Genomic DNA, 14,507 nt, shown 5'->3' with positions numbered 1-14,507 from the left:
GCTGCCATTTGTTGTTTGGAGACGACAGACGCTCCAAGAGAGTGGAAGGGAACTCTCTTACCTGTTTGATTGATGTTTGGACCCGAGCAGGAGTGACCAGGCTCTTCAAGACGACAAGTCGGTCTCAAAAACAGGGCGAAAAAAATTTTCACCCGCCAATTTTGCACGAATACAGCGGACAGGTGCCTGTTCTACCGTGCGTGCAAGGAGGCGCTGCCGTCCAGCGCGAGTCTCCTTGTCTTAACGCTGACTGACCGAACCCCCTGCTCTGTAGCGTCATCCTCAGAGCACGTTTCCACCTAGGTGTAGAGAAGTAACATGAGCATGGCATTGGATGCTGCACCACCAAGCTTGGCGGTGAGCGCTGCAACAGCCGGATCTGCCTTTTGCGAAGGTTGCAACATAGCTTGGATAGTATAGACTATGGACGATTCAAGTGCTCCACAAGTAGACTGATGTGAATGGGGTTCAAGATGTCGTTGCATTGTGGGGAAGTTCGCTGGGCCAGAAACCACCTGCAGTATCAAGAGGTCTAGACCAGATATTTGATCTACACATGGCTAGGTATCAACGTCCAGCTAGTGCTCCATAGCTACTTGTAGCCATATTGAAACTCTGCAAACTTCCATTGCGTGTCCACCTTTTGGTCGCGCTCAAATTGCACACCTTGCTCAAGCGTCACCGTCGCCACAGAGAACTTATTCAGACTGCGTGCGTCTCTGTAGAATAGCACTTTCATGCATTCATCCACCACTTTGCGTGCATCTTCGCGCGATAATGTCTTCCAGGCTTCGTTGTCTGTCGCCTTGCGCAGCAATGGAATGGCCATAGCTGATCCCATACCTGTTGCAATGACCGGTGAGCTGTATGTCGTACCGAGCAGGTCCACAAAAGCCATGAATGCGCCCTCGCTCTTCTTGGGCGTACTGCCCTGCTCCACCACTTTAATTGATTTCGGCGCTGGCGCAGTGCCAGCAACAATCATGCTATTCCATAGTGGATTTTGCTTCGAGCGGCGATTGTACATGACCCTGCTTAGATACTCGTGAACGTGTTCTGGACGCAACGCATGCCCATCTGCGGCATCTTGCTCGCGAATCGTCAAGTCATCAAGCAATCGCTCAATATATTGGAAATCAGAAATATCACCACCAACACCGACAGTCGTGTATGGTCCGACTTGAATCAAACGCTCAATATTCCTGAAACGCGCCATGGATCCATATGAAGCCAGATTGTCCGCAGCAAGCATGACACCGTCCTGAAATTTGAGACCAATCACGGATGTACCGGTGACGATAGGTGATGTAGTGTGTGTTGTAGGGTCTGCTGCAGCGTGTGCTGCCACATCCGCTGGCCCTTGTGAGGGAAGAAAGGACTGCTGCATGACATTGGCTTCACTACTGTGACCTTTGTGCGCCCATGGCTCTGTGAAGACTTGATGGTTCGCGATCATACTAGCGGTTTGAACTCTGGCCCCTTTCGAATGGTAAGCAGGATTCAGAGTAGCCTTTGACTGTAGATTGCTGTCGTCTATTGCTCTTCGTGCTCGTCCAAAGTGACGCGTCGAGCGATGTGTCACGTGTCCTACTTATCTAAGCAGCCATCTGAAGAATAGAAGTATTTTGGTTGGTAGGGTTAGGGTGGAGACAGTAGACGGCCACACTTGATGTTTGCCCATGACTCCTGTTAGTGCTCGGCAGACTCTAATAGCCTAGTCAAGGCCCTGATAGATCGATCGCTAGAAGAGCTTTCACCAGACAGCCAACAAGCTAGTGACAATTTGGAAGTCCCGCCGTGAAAATTGAGATTCTACCGCCTCCGACTCCCCTTTGCTTCAAGAGTCAAGACTCAGATCACTTGTTCGGCCCCAAAACTCTCCCTCTGACAGTCTCCCAGGGGCCTGACTGGGCCTGAAGCCCTTGACTGTCAACTGCTCAGGCATCTGCGTTGTGACATGCTCCAGAGTCCACACCAGAGCTACGTAGCAAAAGGACCCTAACTACAAGCTTCCCACCGTTCAGCAAAAGACCTCGCAGCTCTTAGCATGTCAAATCTCCTCGCTCGCACATGGTCCGCAAGACGCTTGTCAGACAACTCTGTCATCGATGGTGATAGCACTTTACACTGTTCACTCGATTCAGTGTCTTCACTAAGGGCTGGGCAATCATCAAGGCAAAACTTGATCAACAGCTCATCAGCTGGGCTGGCGGTCGCTGCCACCAGTCGACTTGAAGAACAGCCTGATTTTTCAATGCCAGAAGCTACGATTGAGGACCACCCGCGACAGCGCGGGCCCGGCAGTATGTATAACCAGTGGTTTGATTTTGACAAGGTCAGCGGCAGACATGTTTGCAAACTTTGTGACGTTCGCGAACCCCTTCGGACAAGGTCGGTCTCCAAAGATATCAATGGAGGGACCACCTCACGCCGGCGACATCTCAAATCTCTTCATCCAGACATTTTGCCGGCAACATCAAGAAAGCCCATCACAATTGAGAGTGGGCAGACAACGATTTCACAGTCCTTCAACCTTGTCGCCGCGGAGCACAAATCTTATGGTAAATTTGACATGAATGTCTTCTATAACAAGCTTTGTCTCGCGTGGCTTGACATGAGACTTCCTTTCGAGTATATTGAGAACAAATATCTCGAGGACGCGCTATCTTACATGTTCGGCTCTTATTTCAAGCTGTGCACTGCTGAAACGCTCAAAAGCAAGATGTCAGCCCTGTATCAGACGGAGCGGGCGAAGTTGAAAGATTTGATAGCGCATGCTCCTGGGAAGATTTCTCTGATGCTGGATGTGTGGACCGCCCCTAACCAGCTACCGGTGCTCCGCATCACTGGTCATTTTCTCACAGCGGATTGGAAGCTCGTTGACGTGCTTCTCAGTGCACGACAGCTGAGCTTCTCCCACAATGGTGCCAACATGGCTCAAGCCTTGTTCACAGCCCTCCAGGAGCTCGGTTGCGTTTCCAAGATCCTGTGTCTTACAACGGACAATGCTTTGTCCGATACAAAGCTTGTCAAGGCATTCATTGAGCTCCTGGTAGAATCCCAGGGCGACACAGGGTTCTCCGGAAACCATCATGTACCTTGCATCGCACATGTCGTTAATAGTGCCGCTCAGGACGCATTGAAGATTCTCGGCCATGTTGGAGACAGGCAACATTCTCTCGATCTGCCAAGCGCGGCTTCATTGCCAGCCGGAACTCCTCATGACAGACAGCAGAAAGTAACAGACACGGCAATCAGCCCTGACGAGGCGGCCGAGCTTCCAATGGATGATTCAAGCTCTTCCAGCGAGCCCGATCTGACTTCGGCTGACTTTGAGCGTCTTAGAGAGCAATTTGCTGACTTCTTGGGCGAAGGAGAAGTGGACAGCGATACAGCTTCAGTGCAAGACGTCTCTTACCCGATGGCATGCCCCGGAATCTCGGGCACCACTTCATCTGGAGACATGGCCCTCATGCGACGTGAGTCTTTCCTCAATGTGCAAGCGAATGAACTGACCTTCAGAAACCAAGAGGTTGCATGTAGGCAGTGCTCAAGAGAAGGTCCGAGCTTGGGCCAAAGCTATTCAAGACATACCCACAGTACGAGAGTATTGGGATTTTCACTGTACGCGTCTCAATGTCGACTCCACTCTGATTCCGCTGGACGTGAAGACCAGGTGGCATTCATCCTTAATTATGGCACAAGCAGCCATCAAGAAGCGAGATGTATTGCGTGCAATGTTTTACTCGGTCAGCGGCCAGCACGACAAGTTGCAAATTATTTCCGAAGAAGAGTGGGATCTACTTGAGAAGTTCGTTTACATGATGATACCCTTCTCATTGCTGACCAATGCCGTGTCAACGACGACATCAATTACTGCGTCAAAGTTCGTCAGACACTTTTGCCAATTAACATCTATCATACATACCAGGCAGGAAGACATCGACTCTGACGGCGAACTTTCCCACCTAGTTGACGCGATCGAGAGTAAACTGAACAAATACGTTATCAAGCTGCGAGAACGATGGCCTTTAGCGATCGCTGTGGTTCTCGATCCGAGGTTCAAAGCGAAGAACATCAAGCCATTTGATCTTGGCAGTGTACGCGCGTGTATCACTGCACTCATGGTGCCCATCATCGAGTCAACGGAAAATGCCGCGTCCAGGGCCTCAAGCACGGCCGACAAGAGACGCAAGACCGGACACAGCAGCCTCGAAGATAGTGCAAGTTGCGACTTTGATGAATTGTTCGGATTCACAGCACAACTTGAAAAGGAGTCTTCGCTCAGCTCAGGCAACGCTGAATTGATGTTGAACCGATACCTTCAGGAGCCAGTTGCGCCGCAAACGATCGACCCACTCGAGTGGTGGAAACAATATGGGGTGCCCAATCATCCAGTACTGGCGACCATTGCACAGTCATATCTGTCAATTCAGGCTAGTAGCGTCGCATCTGAGCGCGCTTTCTCTCGAGGGAAGCTGATCTACACTGACCTGCGCAACCGCATGTCTCGAGCAACTCTCGAGAGACAGATGTGTCTTAGTAGCTGGGTGCAATGTACAGGGCTTTCGGAACTCTGATATCGCGATGGGTCTCGAGCTCCTGTCGACGACAGCCTCAAGCCGTATATCATCATAGTCGGGCTCGCAAACTATTCCATACTACAGAGCAACTTTCCGCGGCTGGCTGTGAACTCTTAGAAATGGCAAGACTCAGTGATCCGACCAAGCTGGGACTTCAAATTGATTTGAGTCAAGGGGAGAGTACCAGAAGTAACGTCGATAGATTAGTTGACTATGAAAGCAGATTGAGCGTACATGTTGTATAGTGGGGTCATCAAGCGAATTCCTCCTTGAACTTGGTCTTGGAAACAACGCCCAGAACCAAATCAGCTTCCGTCTTGACAATCGGTGGCGCCAACTCCTTCTCAACTGAACCAATTTCTGGCACAACAGCCAGTGTGTCCGGTCTTGTTGGTTTTGCGGTCTTGACAGATGCTGCATCATCGCCGTCAGAAGGCTGACGAGTATGGAGATGCTGCACATAGCTGGGCTCGGTGCGCTCTGCACCAGGCGTCTCTTCCACGGCATCGGTCCATTCGTCGTCCGTCTCGCCTTCGGTGTCGGTCATGCCGCGATGGTCAACAACATACGTCGCGAGCGGTTCGCCACTGCGTGAGTCAAGAGTGCTGGTGCGTTCAAGGCCAGTAGCACGGTCGAGCACGGCATCAGAAGGCTTAACAGAGCCGCTGACAGGTACAACTTCGGAGATGGGCTCGACTGCAGCAATAGCAGTTGCATGGCTTGTACCAGTTGCTGAAGTCGAAGGCTCAACAGGAGCTTTAACTGATTCGCCGCTTGGACTCATGACGGCAGTTTTGCTCGCACTAGTCTCCTTCGATGATCCTTCAAGGACTTGGCCATGCAAGGGCGCATTGGTGCCAGGAAGGTTTCCACCTTTGATTGATGGCGTTGCTGCAGCAGTCGCAACAGCATTGGCCGAGTCTGTTCGCGCAAGCTTGGCAGACTCCTCCTTCTCCCTGAGAGCTGCAGCCTCTTCTTCCTTTTTCTGCTTCACTGCAACTTCACGCTCTTCGCGTTCCTTGACGAGCTTTTCTTGGCGCTTCTTTTCTTGCTCTGCACGCTCCTCACGCTTGCGAGCTTCTTCAGCAGCCTTCTTCTCAGCGGCCTCTTTCTTAGCTTGTTCCTTTGCTTCCTTCTCCGCAATCTTGGTGTTTCGGGCACGCTCTTTCTCAAGCTCCTTTTGCTTGTGGCGCTCTGCCTTTTCGGCTGCTTTACGCTCCCGCTCAGCATCCTCCTTGGCCTTGATTTCCGCTTTGCGCTGATTAATAGCAGCGACGCGCTCGTCCATCTCGTCAAAGACGGGTTGCACACGCTTTGCTGCAATGGCTTCCACCTCAGCCTGAGACATGTAATGACCACCACCAATATCAATTTGTCGGCCATTATCAGCGTCTTTACGAGCCTTGACTTTTTCATCATTGAGAGAATCCTCCAACTTGGCAATATCTTGCAAACTAGGTGGCGTGTAAGGTCGGTCACGGTCCATTTGCTGCAAAGCAGCCTTTGCATTACGCCTCGCAGCTTCCATCAATGCAGATTGGTACTGCGGGTTCTTCTCATTACGCTTACGCTGCTGATCGAATTGTGCCATCTCCCGTGCGATCCGTGCCGCAATCTCACGTTCATCGGGAGTTTGCTCACGATGACGTGCCGACTCAACAGCACGATCTTGACCATCCTTAAAGGCAAGCGAACTAGCACGGTGCGCCATTTGTGGGCGTTTTGAAGCATCACCAGATTGTGGTGGTGTGATTTGCTGTGCAGGTGCAATGCCACGCGCTGCCATTTGCGAATCGACATTTCTGCGAGCGATGGCAAGGAGATCAACAGGACCAGATGTTCCTTGTGTGGTGGTGGTGTCTGCACGCGATCGAGTGCTGCGAGCAGCTTGTCGGGCAGCAACAGATGCATTGGGATCGTCAAGGGCACTGGATGTGTCGTTTCGGAAGCTGTACTCGGCACTGCGTTGAGCATCACCCGAAATGGAGCGGTCATCATCTATCTGAGATTGACGCTTTTGCGCATTGGCGTAGCTGATGTTGGCATAAGCCAATGTTTCCTTACCAGGTTGACGAGGCTCCATAGCGGCAAGGCTCTTGCGGGTGTTTTCGCGGGCAAGCCGACCAATGCGCTCATCATCAGCAGGATGCACATATTTAAAAGGCTGGGCGCGTTCTTGGTGTGCTTGACTAGCAGCTTTCAAGGCACTAGCAGCGCCTTTGGCTTGAAGATCATCGGGCTTTGTTGGACGCATCAGGGGGTCGTGATGTGCTTGACTGGCAGCCTTCAGAGCGTTACGTGCGCTGGCCTCTGAGGTCAAATTTTGCTTTGCCTTGGGCTGAACATCAGGATTCTGGCTGGCGAGTAGTGCAGCTTTGCCAGCATTGGCAGAAAGCTCATGCACGGGAATCTCTACAGGTTGGTAGTCGTGATGAGCCAAGAGAGCTGCTTTTCCAGCATTGGCAGACATTTCGTGCTTCTCAACCTCAACAGTGACGGGGTCATTGTATGCAGAGAGCGCTGCAGTGGATGCACTTTGCGACATGCGGTGCTTTGGCACCTCAACCGTGACAGGGTCTTGGTGTGCTTGCAGAGCGGCTTTACCACTACTTGTTAGTTCCAAGGCTGTGAGGGGTAAGAGAACATACGCATAGGCAGAGAGCTTGTGTTCGGGCACCTCGTATGGTATCACATTGTCATTGGCCAAAAGGGCCGCTCGGCCTGCTTGAGCAGACAACTTGTGCTCGGGCACCTCGTAAGGCTTGGAGTCATGAGCAGCCAACAGGGCAGCTCGTCCAGCGTTTTGCGAGATGGAATGCTCTTGAATCTCGTAGGGCTTCGAGTCGCGCGCGGCTAGTAGTGCTGCCTTGCTTGCTGAGGTCTTGAGATTACCCTCAGTACCTGGGATAGAGCGAGCAGTCGCATCTTCGCTCTCCTTGATGATTTGCGATGTAGGTCGCTGAGAAGCAATCGTGGCTGCTGCACTGGCGCTGGACATCTGCGATGGCTTCAGCTCTGGTTCTTGCGGGCGTGGGTGGTACAAGGCCTCGGCGGCAGCACCAGCAGCAAGCTTAGAGGCTCTTCTAGCAGCATTCTCTCCTGAACTCCCGAGGGAATTGTTGGAAACTGTCTTGTCAGCACGATCATCGACTCGACGGATGAAGAATGTACCACTTGCTGGAAGCGCATAGGAGCGCCGAGCAGCATCACCTTGAGAATCGCGCGAAGCGGCGGCAGCGAGCCTAGCAGCTGGTGAGCTTGAGACTGGCGGAAGAGCCATTGTCGGAGAGCCAGCGGATGACTTGTTTGCTGTCGCTTGGTTCAGCTGTGCGCTAGTTGATGCCAAATTTGTGGTGGACGAGGTCGGCGTTGTGCCTGCGATGACCTGCCCGAGCCACTTCTGTGTCTCTTGATCTTTGGCAGATACCATGATGGGCAACACTTGGATATAGCGTAGAATGCTCCGTCTGGGCGTCATCCAAGCTCCGGAGACATCTCGAGCACGTGCAAGTCCAGGCCATATGATGTCATCGCTAAGGAAACTCATTCAGATGGGACCAAGCAGCGTATCCTGCTCCTCCTCGTCTCCCATCACACCAGGCCGCTGCTCAAAGTTACACTTGAACAGGGCAATCGTCTCATTCGTATCCGTCACCTCCCCTGCTCTGAGACGCCTCTTGTACTGGCTGTCCCCCAGAATGACTGGACCAGTCTCCTCAGCGACTTCCATTTTCGTCTGCCTGCGGAGCCTGGCATTCTCCTTCAAGATCGTCATCTCCACGGAACCCTCGACTGTATATTGATACACCGATGTCTCGTGAGTCTGGCCAAATCTGTGAATGCGTGACACGACTTGCTGCTCGACTGCTTGATTGAGCAGCGGCTCCACCAGGAACAAATGGGTAGCATTGACCAAAGTAAGGCCTGACGACTGTGATTTGCCACTCATCAGCAGAACTTTACACTTCGAATCATTCATAAAATCTTCCAAACCTTGAGGTTGTGACTTTTTGCACCTCTGTCCCAGCAGTGCAGTCTTGACTTCATTCTTGTCCAATGCGAGTGAGAAGAGAGACAAGACTTCAAGCCAATTGCTGTACAGCACCGCCTTTTGACCATCGGGGATGGAAATAATGTGCTTCACGATCGTGTCGATTTTGCTCGAGTAAGAGCCGACAAGCGTCACCTGATTGATAGCTGCGAGCTGCTCTTGGCTGAGCCTCGGGTATTCGTATTCGACAGAGTGCATGCTCGCTTTTGAATTGACCTCGGGCGGAGATTTGACAGACACATTCTTCAGTGTTATTGAATGGAAAGAGTTTCTGTCCAAAAGCTTCTTGCACAGGGGACAGGCGCGATGCTGACGAAACCATTCCTTGAAACAATCACGACAAAAGATGTGGCCACAAACGGTCATGACTCCCTTGTCAAATTCGGTAATGCAGATCGTGCATGTTTCTTTTTCCTTGTCCTTCAATGTTCCCAAATACCTGAGATACTTTTCTCGAGTCTGCCCTTTACTGATGACAGTCTCACGCTGCAAGATCTCTGCGTCCACTTTGTGCATAGCTGTGAAAACTCGACTAGCTCGCTCCTCGTCGCTGATGTCAGACTCCTCGAGTTCGACAGCTTTATCCCGTCCAAGGGCTCTGTCCAAGTCTTCATTGAGCAGATTCTCATCGCTGACGTGCTTGAGTACAGTGAATGCAGTGAGCCCATCTGATATGCCTTGCAGCTGTTTGTAGTACAAGAGGCGAGCGTTCAAGGTCTCAACAACGAGATCGAATTCAGCCTTGAGAGCTTCGCAACACTTGATTTGCGGTGCCGCCCTTTTCTGTAGCTGCTCGAGAGCCCGAACAGCGATGTCAAGCTCCAGCCTTGCCGATGTTGTAGTCCGAGCATCTGTCATATGCTCCAGCTGCCTGACTTTGGCTTTGAATGCATTGACGACGGCGACTAGCGAATCCCACTGTTGATAGCCACCCTTTGGGATTAACTGATTTCGAGCAGCCAGACCTGCTTTGACAATTTCACTCCTGGCCGAAGACTGAGCAAGTGTACGAGCATCATTCTCAACCATCGTATTGGCAAGGCCATTGACGAGTGCCATGCGGTCAGCCGTAGCAATCCTGACCAGATCATGGTAGTCTGAAGCCTCTGCTTGCTTGTCAAGTGATTCTTCATACTCGCCTCCCGATGCCTCGTCGTTCTGGTCAGGTAATTGTGTTATCAAACGGTCTAGGCAAGATTCTCTCCACTATTCATTAGCCATAGTCAATGCTTGATGACATACCTCATCCATGAGCCCAGCTTGATCATTCAAAATCTCAGTGATCGTCTGTAAGCGTTCGAGGAGCGGTCTCGATGAGAAGCCACCGGTAAAATCGGAGAAACGCATCTCCGGTATGACAACAAAGTCCTGGGCCTTGAATCGTTTGACAACTTTGGCGATATGAGTTAGAGCATCTTCTTCGCTTTCAGCTAGCAACTCCTTGCGTACTTGTTTGGCATTTGCATAGGCTTCCTTCTCTTGGTCCTCATTCTTCAGCTGAAAGTGAGCAGAGCCAATGAAGAAGTAGCATCGTTGAAGGAGCTCACGCCAATGTCGCAAATCAGTCAAACTCAACTTAAACGCACGCTCAGCCACTTCATCAGTCTTGTCGTCCAGATGCCGCTTCTGGCTAGCAGCATGATTGGCAGAGGCAACTTCGACCTCGCCCTGTAAAGTCGGCAACAGATCTTGCCAAATCTTGAGCGATTGATCATGCTTTGCTGTGTATTCGAGGATTTGCCCCTTTCGCAGGATGGCTGTTGCCCTGGCACGACGGTCCACCTCTAGTGAGCGATTGGTCGCGTCAATCATGCCATCTAGAACATCCGCGAGAGTCTGTAATGGCTTGACATTGATGGCGAATGAAGCTTTATTCTTGCCTCCAATGTACGGATGAGTACAAGCTTGTCTCAATCGGCTAATCCAGGCTTGCATCAAACTGACTTGTTGCGACGTCAACTGCTCCGTCCAAGAATCATCCGATGCTGAGATGAGAGTCTTGGAGATGCCGATTTCCTCGAGAGCAGCATCCAACAGATCGTTGAAGTTACTTGCTTCGATTGCAGTCAGCTCAACAGGACATAGATACATCGTCTGTTGAGGCAGCGCAATTTCCGCGGAGACAAGCGCTTTTGTGTTTCGGCAAGAAAGAGGTTTGAATAGCCTCTCAATAGTATCCATGGCAGTGGCACTGTCAAGAATTCTGTTGTACAAGCTCGCATTGGCATAGATTGGGTCAATGCGCAGAAAATGAAGGAGACCGAATGTATCGACACATGATTTGGAGATGGGCGTTCCAGTGACAATCCATGCATTCTTTCGTGGTATTTGACATGCCACTTGAGCAGCGGCAGATGACCCGGTGGCAATCATTTGCGCTTCGTCCATCACCACTCGAAACCATTCGTGTAAGACAAGAGGACACTTGCGCTTTTCTAAACTTGGCGTGCGTAGCTTTCGTTCAGATATGACTGGCGTGGCGTGGTAGACTTCTGCAGCCAGTGTGTCGTACGCGGTCACGACAATATCGTATTGAGTAAAATCATGTTCTCCGATTGCGGTTTTGGCCATTCCCCGATAGTGACACACTCTGAGGGACGAGTGCTTAGCGACCTCGTCAATCCATTGCTGAAGGATGGAAGGAGGAGAGACCACCAGAGTCGCGCCAATTGGTTTGACCGTGTTCCCAGTGAAGTGATCTACTTGAGGCTCCATGTCTGGACCACTCATCTGATTGTGCACCGCAAGCGCAATGATCGCCAGCGACTTGCCCAGACCCATCTCGTCAGCAAGAAGCCCTCCAGGAATCGAATTGGAGCTCTCAGTCTCGGCTTTCGACTTAGTGACCAGGCCGATGATCTTTTGCATAAAGACAGGACTTCCATCTTTGCTCTTGTATGGAAGCCAGAGCTGTGCAGTCTCGCCTCTGCCCAACTCTCGTTGCAGCATCCAGTGGACTGCGTTGCGCTGATAGTGCAGGAGCTCTGTCTTGATAAAGGGCGACTCGTAAGTCTCCTCTGTAGCAGCCGGCGGTTTTAGGAAGCTGTAGAAATCGGAGACCGTGGGTGAGGCTGCAGGCTGATCGGGATACATCAAGTCGATGAAGAAGCTAAACATCTTGTTCCGGGCCAGGCTGACTGAGCTTTGTGACCACTGCAGTAAGGGCGCAACAGAGAATCTGGAAACAAAGCATACCGAAGAGCCCTTGATTTGGACTTGTCGGATATACTTGGCATGCTCGTAGACCTGGTGCATGCTTTTCACTACTGAGCTCGTTGGCGACATGGCTAGCATGTAGAGCAGCGCTTGATGCGCATAGTCAGTCGGATCCTTCTTGACAGATAACAATGCCCCTTGAACCAGCCATGCATTCGAGACCCCAACACTGATCCTGGCGGTACTGATGTTTGATGTTTTGGTTGAGAAAATGTCTTCAAGAACGAGACCGTTCAACGCGTCTAAATGCACAGCGTGATCCGGGTACTCTAGCACAACCTCGACATCCCAAAGAGTGATCAACTCATCGGGACTCGAGCCCGTTGAGGATAGCTTCAGGCGCTTAGCGGGAGGCTCTCTTTCCTGAGTCTCGGCAGCGGCTTTCAAAAGACTTGGACGAAACCTAGTATCGTACACATCCAAGTGTAGCTGCAGAGGCATGCGAAAGGAGTAGCTCGACTTCAAAGCGAGCTAGAGAGAGCTTCAGTCATGGGAATTATTATGTAACACCGTAATCTAGTGACCGAGCTCAAGTCAAGTGTTAGAACTACGTGTAACATTCCAATCCCAGAAGACGACCGCGCAAGCTTGAATCTAAATCTGCAAATACGCACCACATGCCATGCTCAAGCTCAGAGTCTCCAGCTCTCTACATATATATGCTTAATCTCATCAAGTCTATTCATGGAGAGCTTTCTCCAGCTGCGAGAAATAGGCGGCCGGCAAGATCTACGCCGCGCCCAGACGTCTCGCCTCTATCATGACCTCGCCCGCGCAACCAAGGGCCAATTCTCCGAGGGCCATCGTGGCGCTGTAAATGCGCTGAGCTTTGACAATCAAGGTGCGCGCTACCTCCTTAGTGCTGGTGCAGGCTCTGATATTACACTTTGGGATTGTGATAGCAGAGATGCTCAACTCTTCCCAATACAGAAAGTTGCCAAGTAAAAGGTCTTGGTTCTTCTACGATTACTGACGGACAGAGGGACCTATCACAAGTACGGCATCAGTGCTATTCACTGGTACCCCTTTGACAACGGACTCCTGACTACATCTAGCTATGACGAGACTGTGAAAGTATTCGACACCGAGAGCTGGCGTGAAGCTTGCACCTTTGATCTCGGAAGCAAAGTCTACAGTCACAGCATCAGCAAAGTAGCATCGCATGCATTGATTGTCACAGCGTGCGACAATCCAGTCATGCGGCTCTGCGACATGCGAAGTGGCAGTTATGCACATATGCTACGTGGACACGCCGGTAAGGTTATTGCAGTCGAATGGTCTCCCCGTCAAGAACACATCATGGCCTCTGCTGGCTCAGATGGTACTATTCGAATATGGGATGTACGTAAGGCGCAGGCATGCATGGCCCTGTTGGACATGTACAATAGCAGACGTGAAATCCGACCAGCGATTCCCAAAGCGCATTCTGACACGGTCAATGGCATCGCTTGGACGGAAGATGGCTTGTCACTTGTGAGCACTGGACATGACAATAAATTGAGGGTATGGGACATTGTCAGTGGCGAGAATATGCTCATCAACTACGGCACGGCTATCAACAACACCCACTGGCAGACTGTGAAGCCGCTCATTGTCGAGGGACAAGACATTGATGATCCCATCTTATTTTATCCTTCTGACGAAGGACAGCTCTTACGGTATGGCCTATTCAATGGATACCTTTTCCATCGTCAATTTGTCCTCAATGGTCGTGTAACTTGCGCCGTCAATCGCTCAAATCAGCATGTAGAGCTTGTCACGGGCGACTCGGCAGGACAGCTCATCAAATGGGCTCCTTATGACATTTTGGACGCCCCGAAGGCAAAACCTGTGCCTGGTGCAAGCGGCAATATTTTGTCAGACATCGTCACCGATATGAATACCACACCGGTTACCTTCAACTAGCTAGAAAGCACATGTACACGCTAGCTAGATCTAGATGCTTTTGAACAAAGACACCTGTCTGAGCAATGCTTTGGTCCAGCTCGTGCCGTACACTGCTGCCCATGTTCCACGCTACTATCAATGGATGCAAGATCCTGAAGTCCTTGCATTGACTGCGTCGGAGCCACTGTCCTTGGAGGAGGAGTATGAGATGCAGTGCAGCTGGCAAGAAGATGCAGATAAGCTGACGTTCATCATTCTGAGAGCTACGACTGATTCCGTTGCTGGTGTTGATGGCGACTCTATCGACCGTATGGTAGGCGACGTGAATATGTTCTTGCACGAGTACGATGGCTCTGAAGAAAGCCATGATGTGGAGGACGGCTGCTACATGGGAGAGCTGGAGATTATGATTGCTGAAGCTGGATCACGGCGTCAAGGACTTGGTCGGTCTGCTATGCTACTTTTCATGGCGTACATTCTCAAGCATCAATCTCAAATTGTGAGCACCGGCAAACTTGTGTGCCTGCGGGTCAAGATTGGCAAGGACAATGTCAAGTCTTTGGCACTCTTTGAGGGACTGGGCTTCTCGAAATACAAGTATGTTGAGATCTTTGAGGAGCACGAGCTGAGGCTGCAGATTCTGGACACAACAGCAGCACACGTCAGGGCTTTGATGCGTGACACTGATCAGACATGGGAGGAATTCAAAATGCCGAATGCATAGATGGTTATTCATTGTTTTTGTATTTTGATTGGCAGCTAGCAATTGA

At 51.1% G+C, this 14,507-nt stretch overlaps 5 protein-coding genes across 5 annotated transcripts; 2 read left to right on the top strand and 3 right to left on the bottom strand.

Moving 5' to 3' along the window:
- Positions 1 to 118: 118 nt before the first annotated feature.
- On the bottom strand, positions 119 to 619 carry BCR37DRAFT_375518 (uncharacterized protein). Its single transcript, XM_040868401.1, has one exon. It carries the CDS (start codon positions 483 to 485, stop codon positions 300 to 302), a length of 186 nt encoding a protein of 61 aa, XP_040728135.1. The 5' UTR covers positions 486 to 619; the 3' UTR covers positions 119 to 299.
- BCR37DRAFT_375517 (nucleophile aminohydrolase) lies at positions 185 to 1,566 on the bottom strand. Its single transcript, XM_040868400.1, has one exon. The coding sequence runs from the start codon at positions 1,454 to 1,456 to the stop codon at positions 593 to 595; it is 864 nt and encodes a 287-aa protein (XP_040728134.1). The 5' UTR covers positions 1,457 to 1,566; the 3' UTR covers positions 185 to 592.
- A 6,497-nt stretch (positions 1,567 to 8,063) lies between these two features.
- On the bottom strand, positions 8,064 to 12,739 carry BCR37DRAFT_375513 (SNF2 family N-terminal domain-containing protein). The gene is made up of 2 exons (XM_040868399.1): positions 9,877 to 12,739; positions 8,064 to 9,840 (listed from the first exon to the last, which is right to left on the bottom strand). The coding sequence occupies exons 1-2, from the start codon at positions 12,289 to 12,291 to the stop codon at positions 8,131 to 8,133; spliced, it is 4,125 nt and encodes a 1,374-aa protein (XP_040728133.1). The 5' UTR covers positions 12,292 to 12,739; the 3' UTR covers positions 8,064 to 8,130.
- Positions 12,414 to 14,073, top strand: BCR37DRAFT_4158 (DNA excision repair protein ckn1). Its single transcript, XM_040872286.1, has 2 exons — positions 12,414 to 12,791; positions 12,831 to 14,073. The coding sequence occupies exons 1-2, from the start codon at positions 12,535 to 12,537 to the stop codon at positions 13,753 to 13,755; spliced, it is 1,182 nt and encodes a 393-aa protein (XP_040728132.1). The 5' UTR covers positions 12,414 to 12,534; the 3' UTR covers positions 13,756 to 14,073.
- Positions 13,790 to 14,461, top strand: BCR37DRAFT_342531 (GNAT domain-containing protein; the record flags this gene model as incomplete). Its single annotated transcript, XM_040867436.1, has 1 exon — positions 13,790 to 14,461. The coding sequence occupies one exon, from the start codon at positions 13,790 to 13,792 to the stop codon at positions 14,459 to 14,461; it is 672 nt and encodes a 223-aa protein (XP_040728131.1).
- Between the last annotated feature and the right edge of the window lie 46 nt (positions 14,462 to 14,507).

Source organism: Protomyces lactucae-debilis (genome assembly GCF_002105105.1).
Source record: "Protomyces lactucae-debilis strain 12-1054 chromosome Unknown BCR37scaffold_1, whole genome shotgun sequence".
Classification (NCBI taxonomy): Eukaryota; Fungi; Ascomycota; class Taphrinomycetes; order Taphrinales; family Protomycetaceae; genus Protomyces; species Protomyces lactucae-debilis.
Note: the sequence above shows the minus strand (reverse complement) of the source record. Positions and strands in the feature narration are given on the sequence as shown.

Bases quoted from the DNA above. Each gene is read 5' to 3' on its own strand.
- BCR37DRAFT_375518 (XM_040868401.1), bottom strand. From the start codon at position 485: ATGCAACGACATCTTGAACCCCATTCACATCAGTCTACTTGTGGAGCA.
- BCR37DRAFT_375513 (XM_040868399.1), bottom strand. From the start codon at position 12,291: ATGCCTCTGCAGCTACACTTGGATGTGTACGATACTAGGTTTCGTCCA. The intron at 9,841-9,876 runs GTATGTCATCAA...GCTAATGAATAG, and splicing joins AAGCTGGGCTCATGGATGAG to TGGAGAGAATCTTGCCTAGA.
- BCR37DRAFT_4158 (XM_040872286.1), top strand. From the start codon at position 12,535: ATGGAGAGCTTTCTCCAGCTGCGAGAAATAGGCGGCCGGCAAGATCTA. The intron at 12,792-12,830 runs GTAAAAGGTCTT...ACTGACGGACAG, and splicing joins CCAATACAGAAAGTTGCCAA to AGGGACCTATCACAAGTACG.
- BCR37DRAFT_375517 (XM_040868400.1), bottom strand. From the start codon at position 1,456: ATGATCGCGAACCATCAAGTCTTCACAGAGCCATGGGCGCACAAAGGT.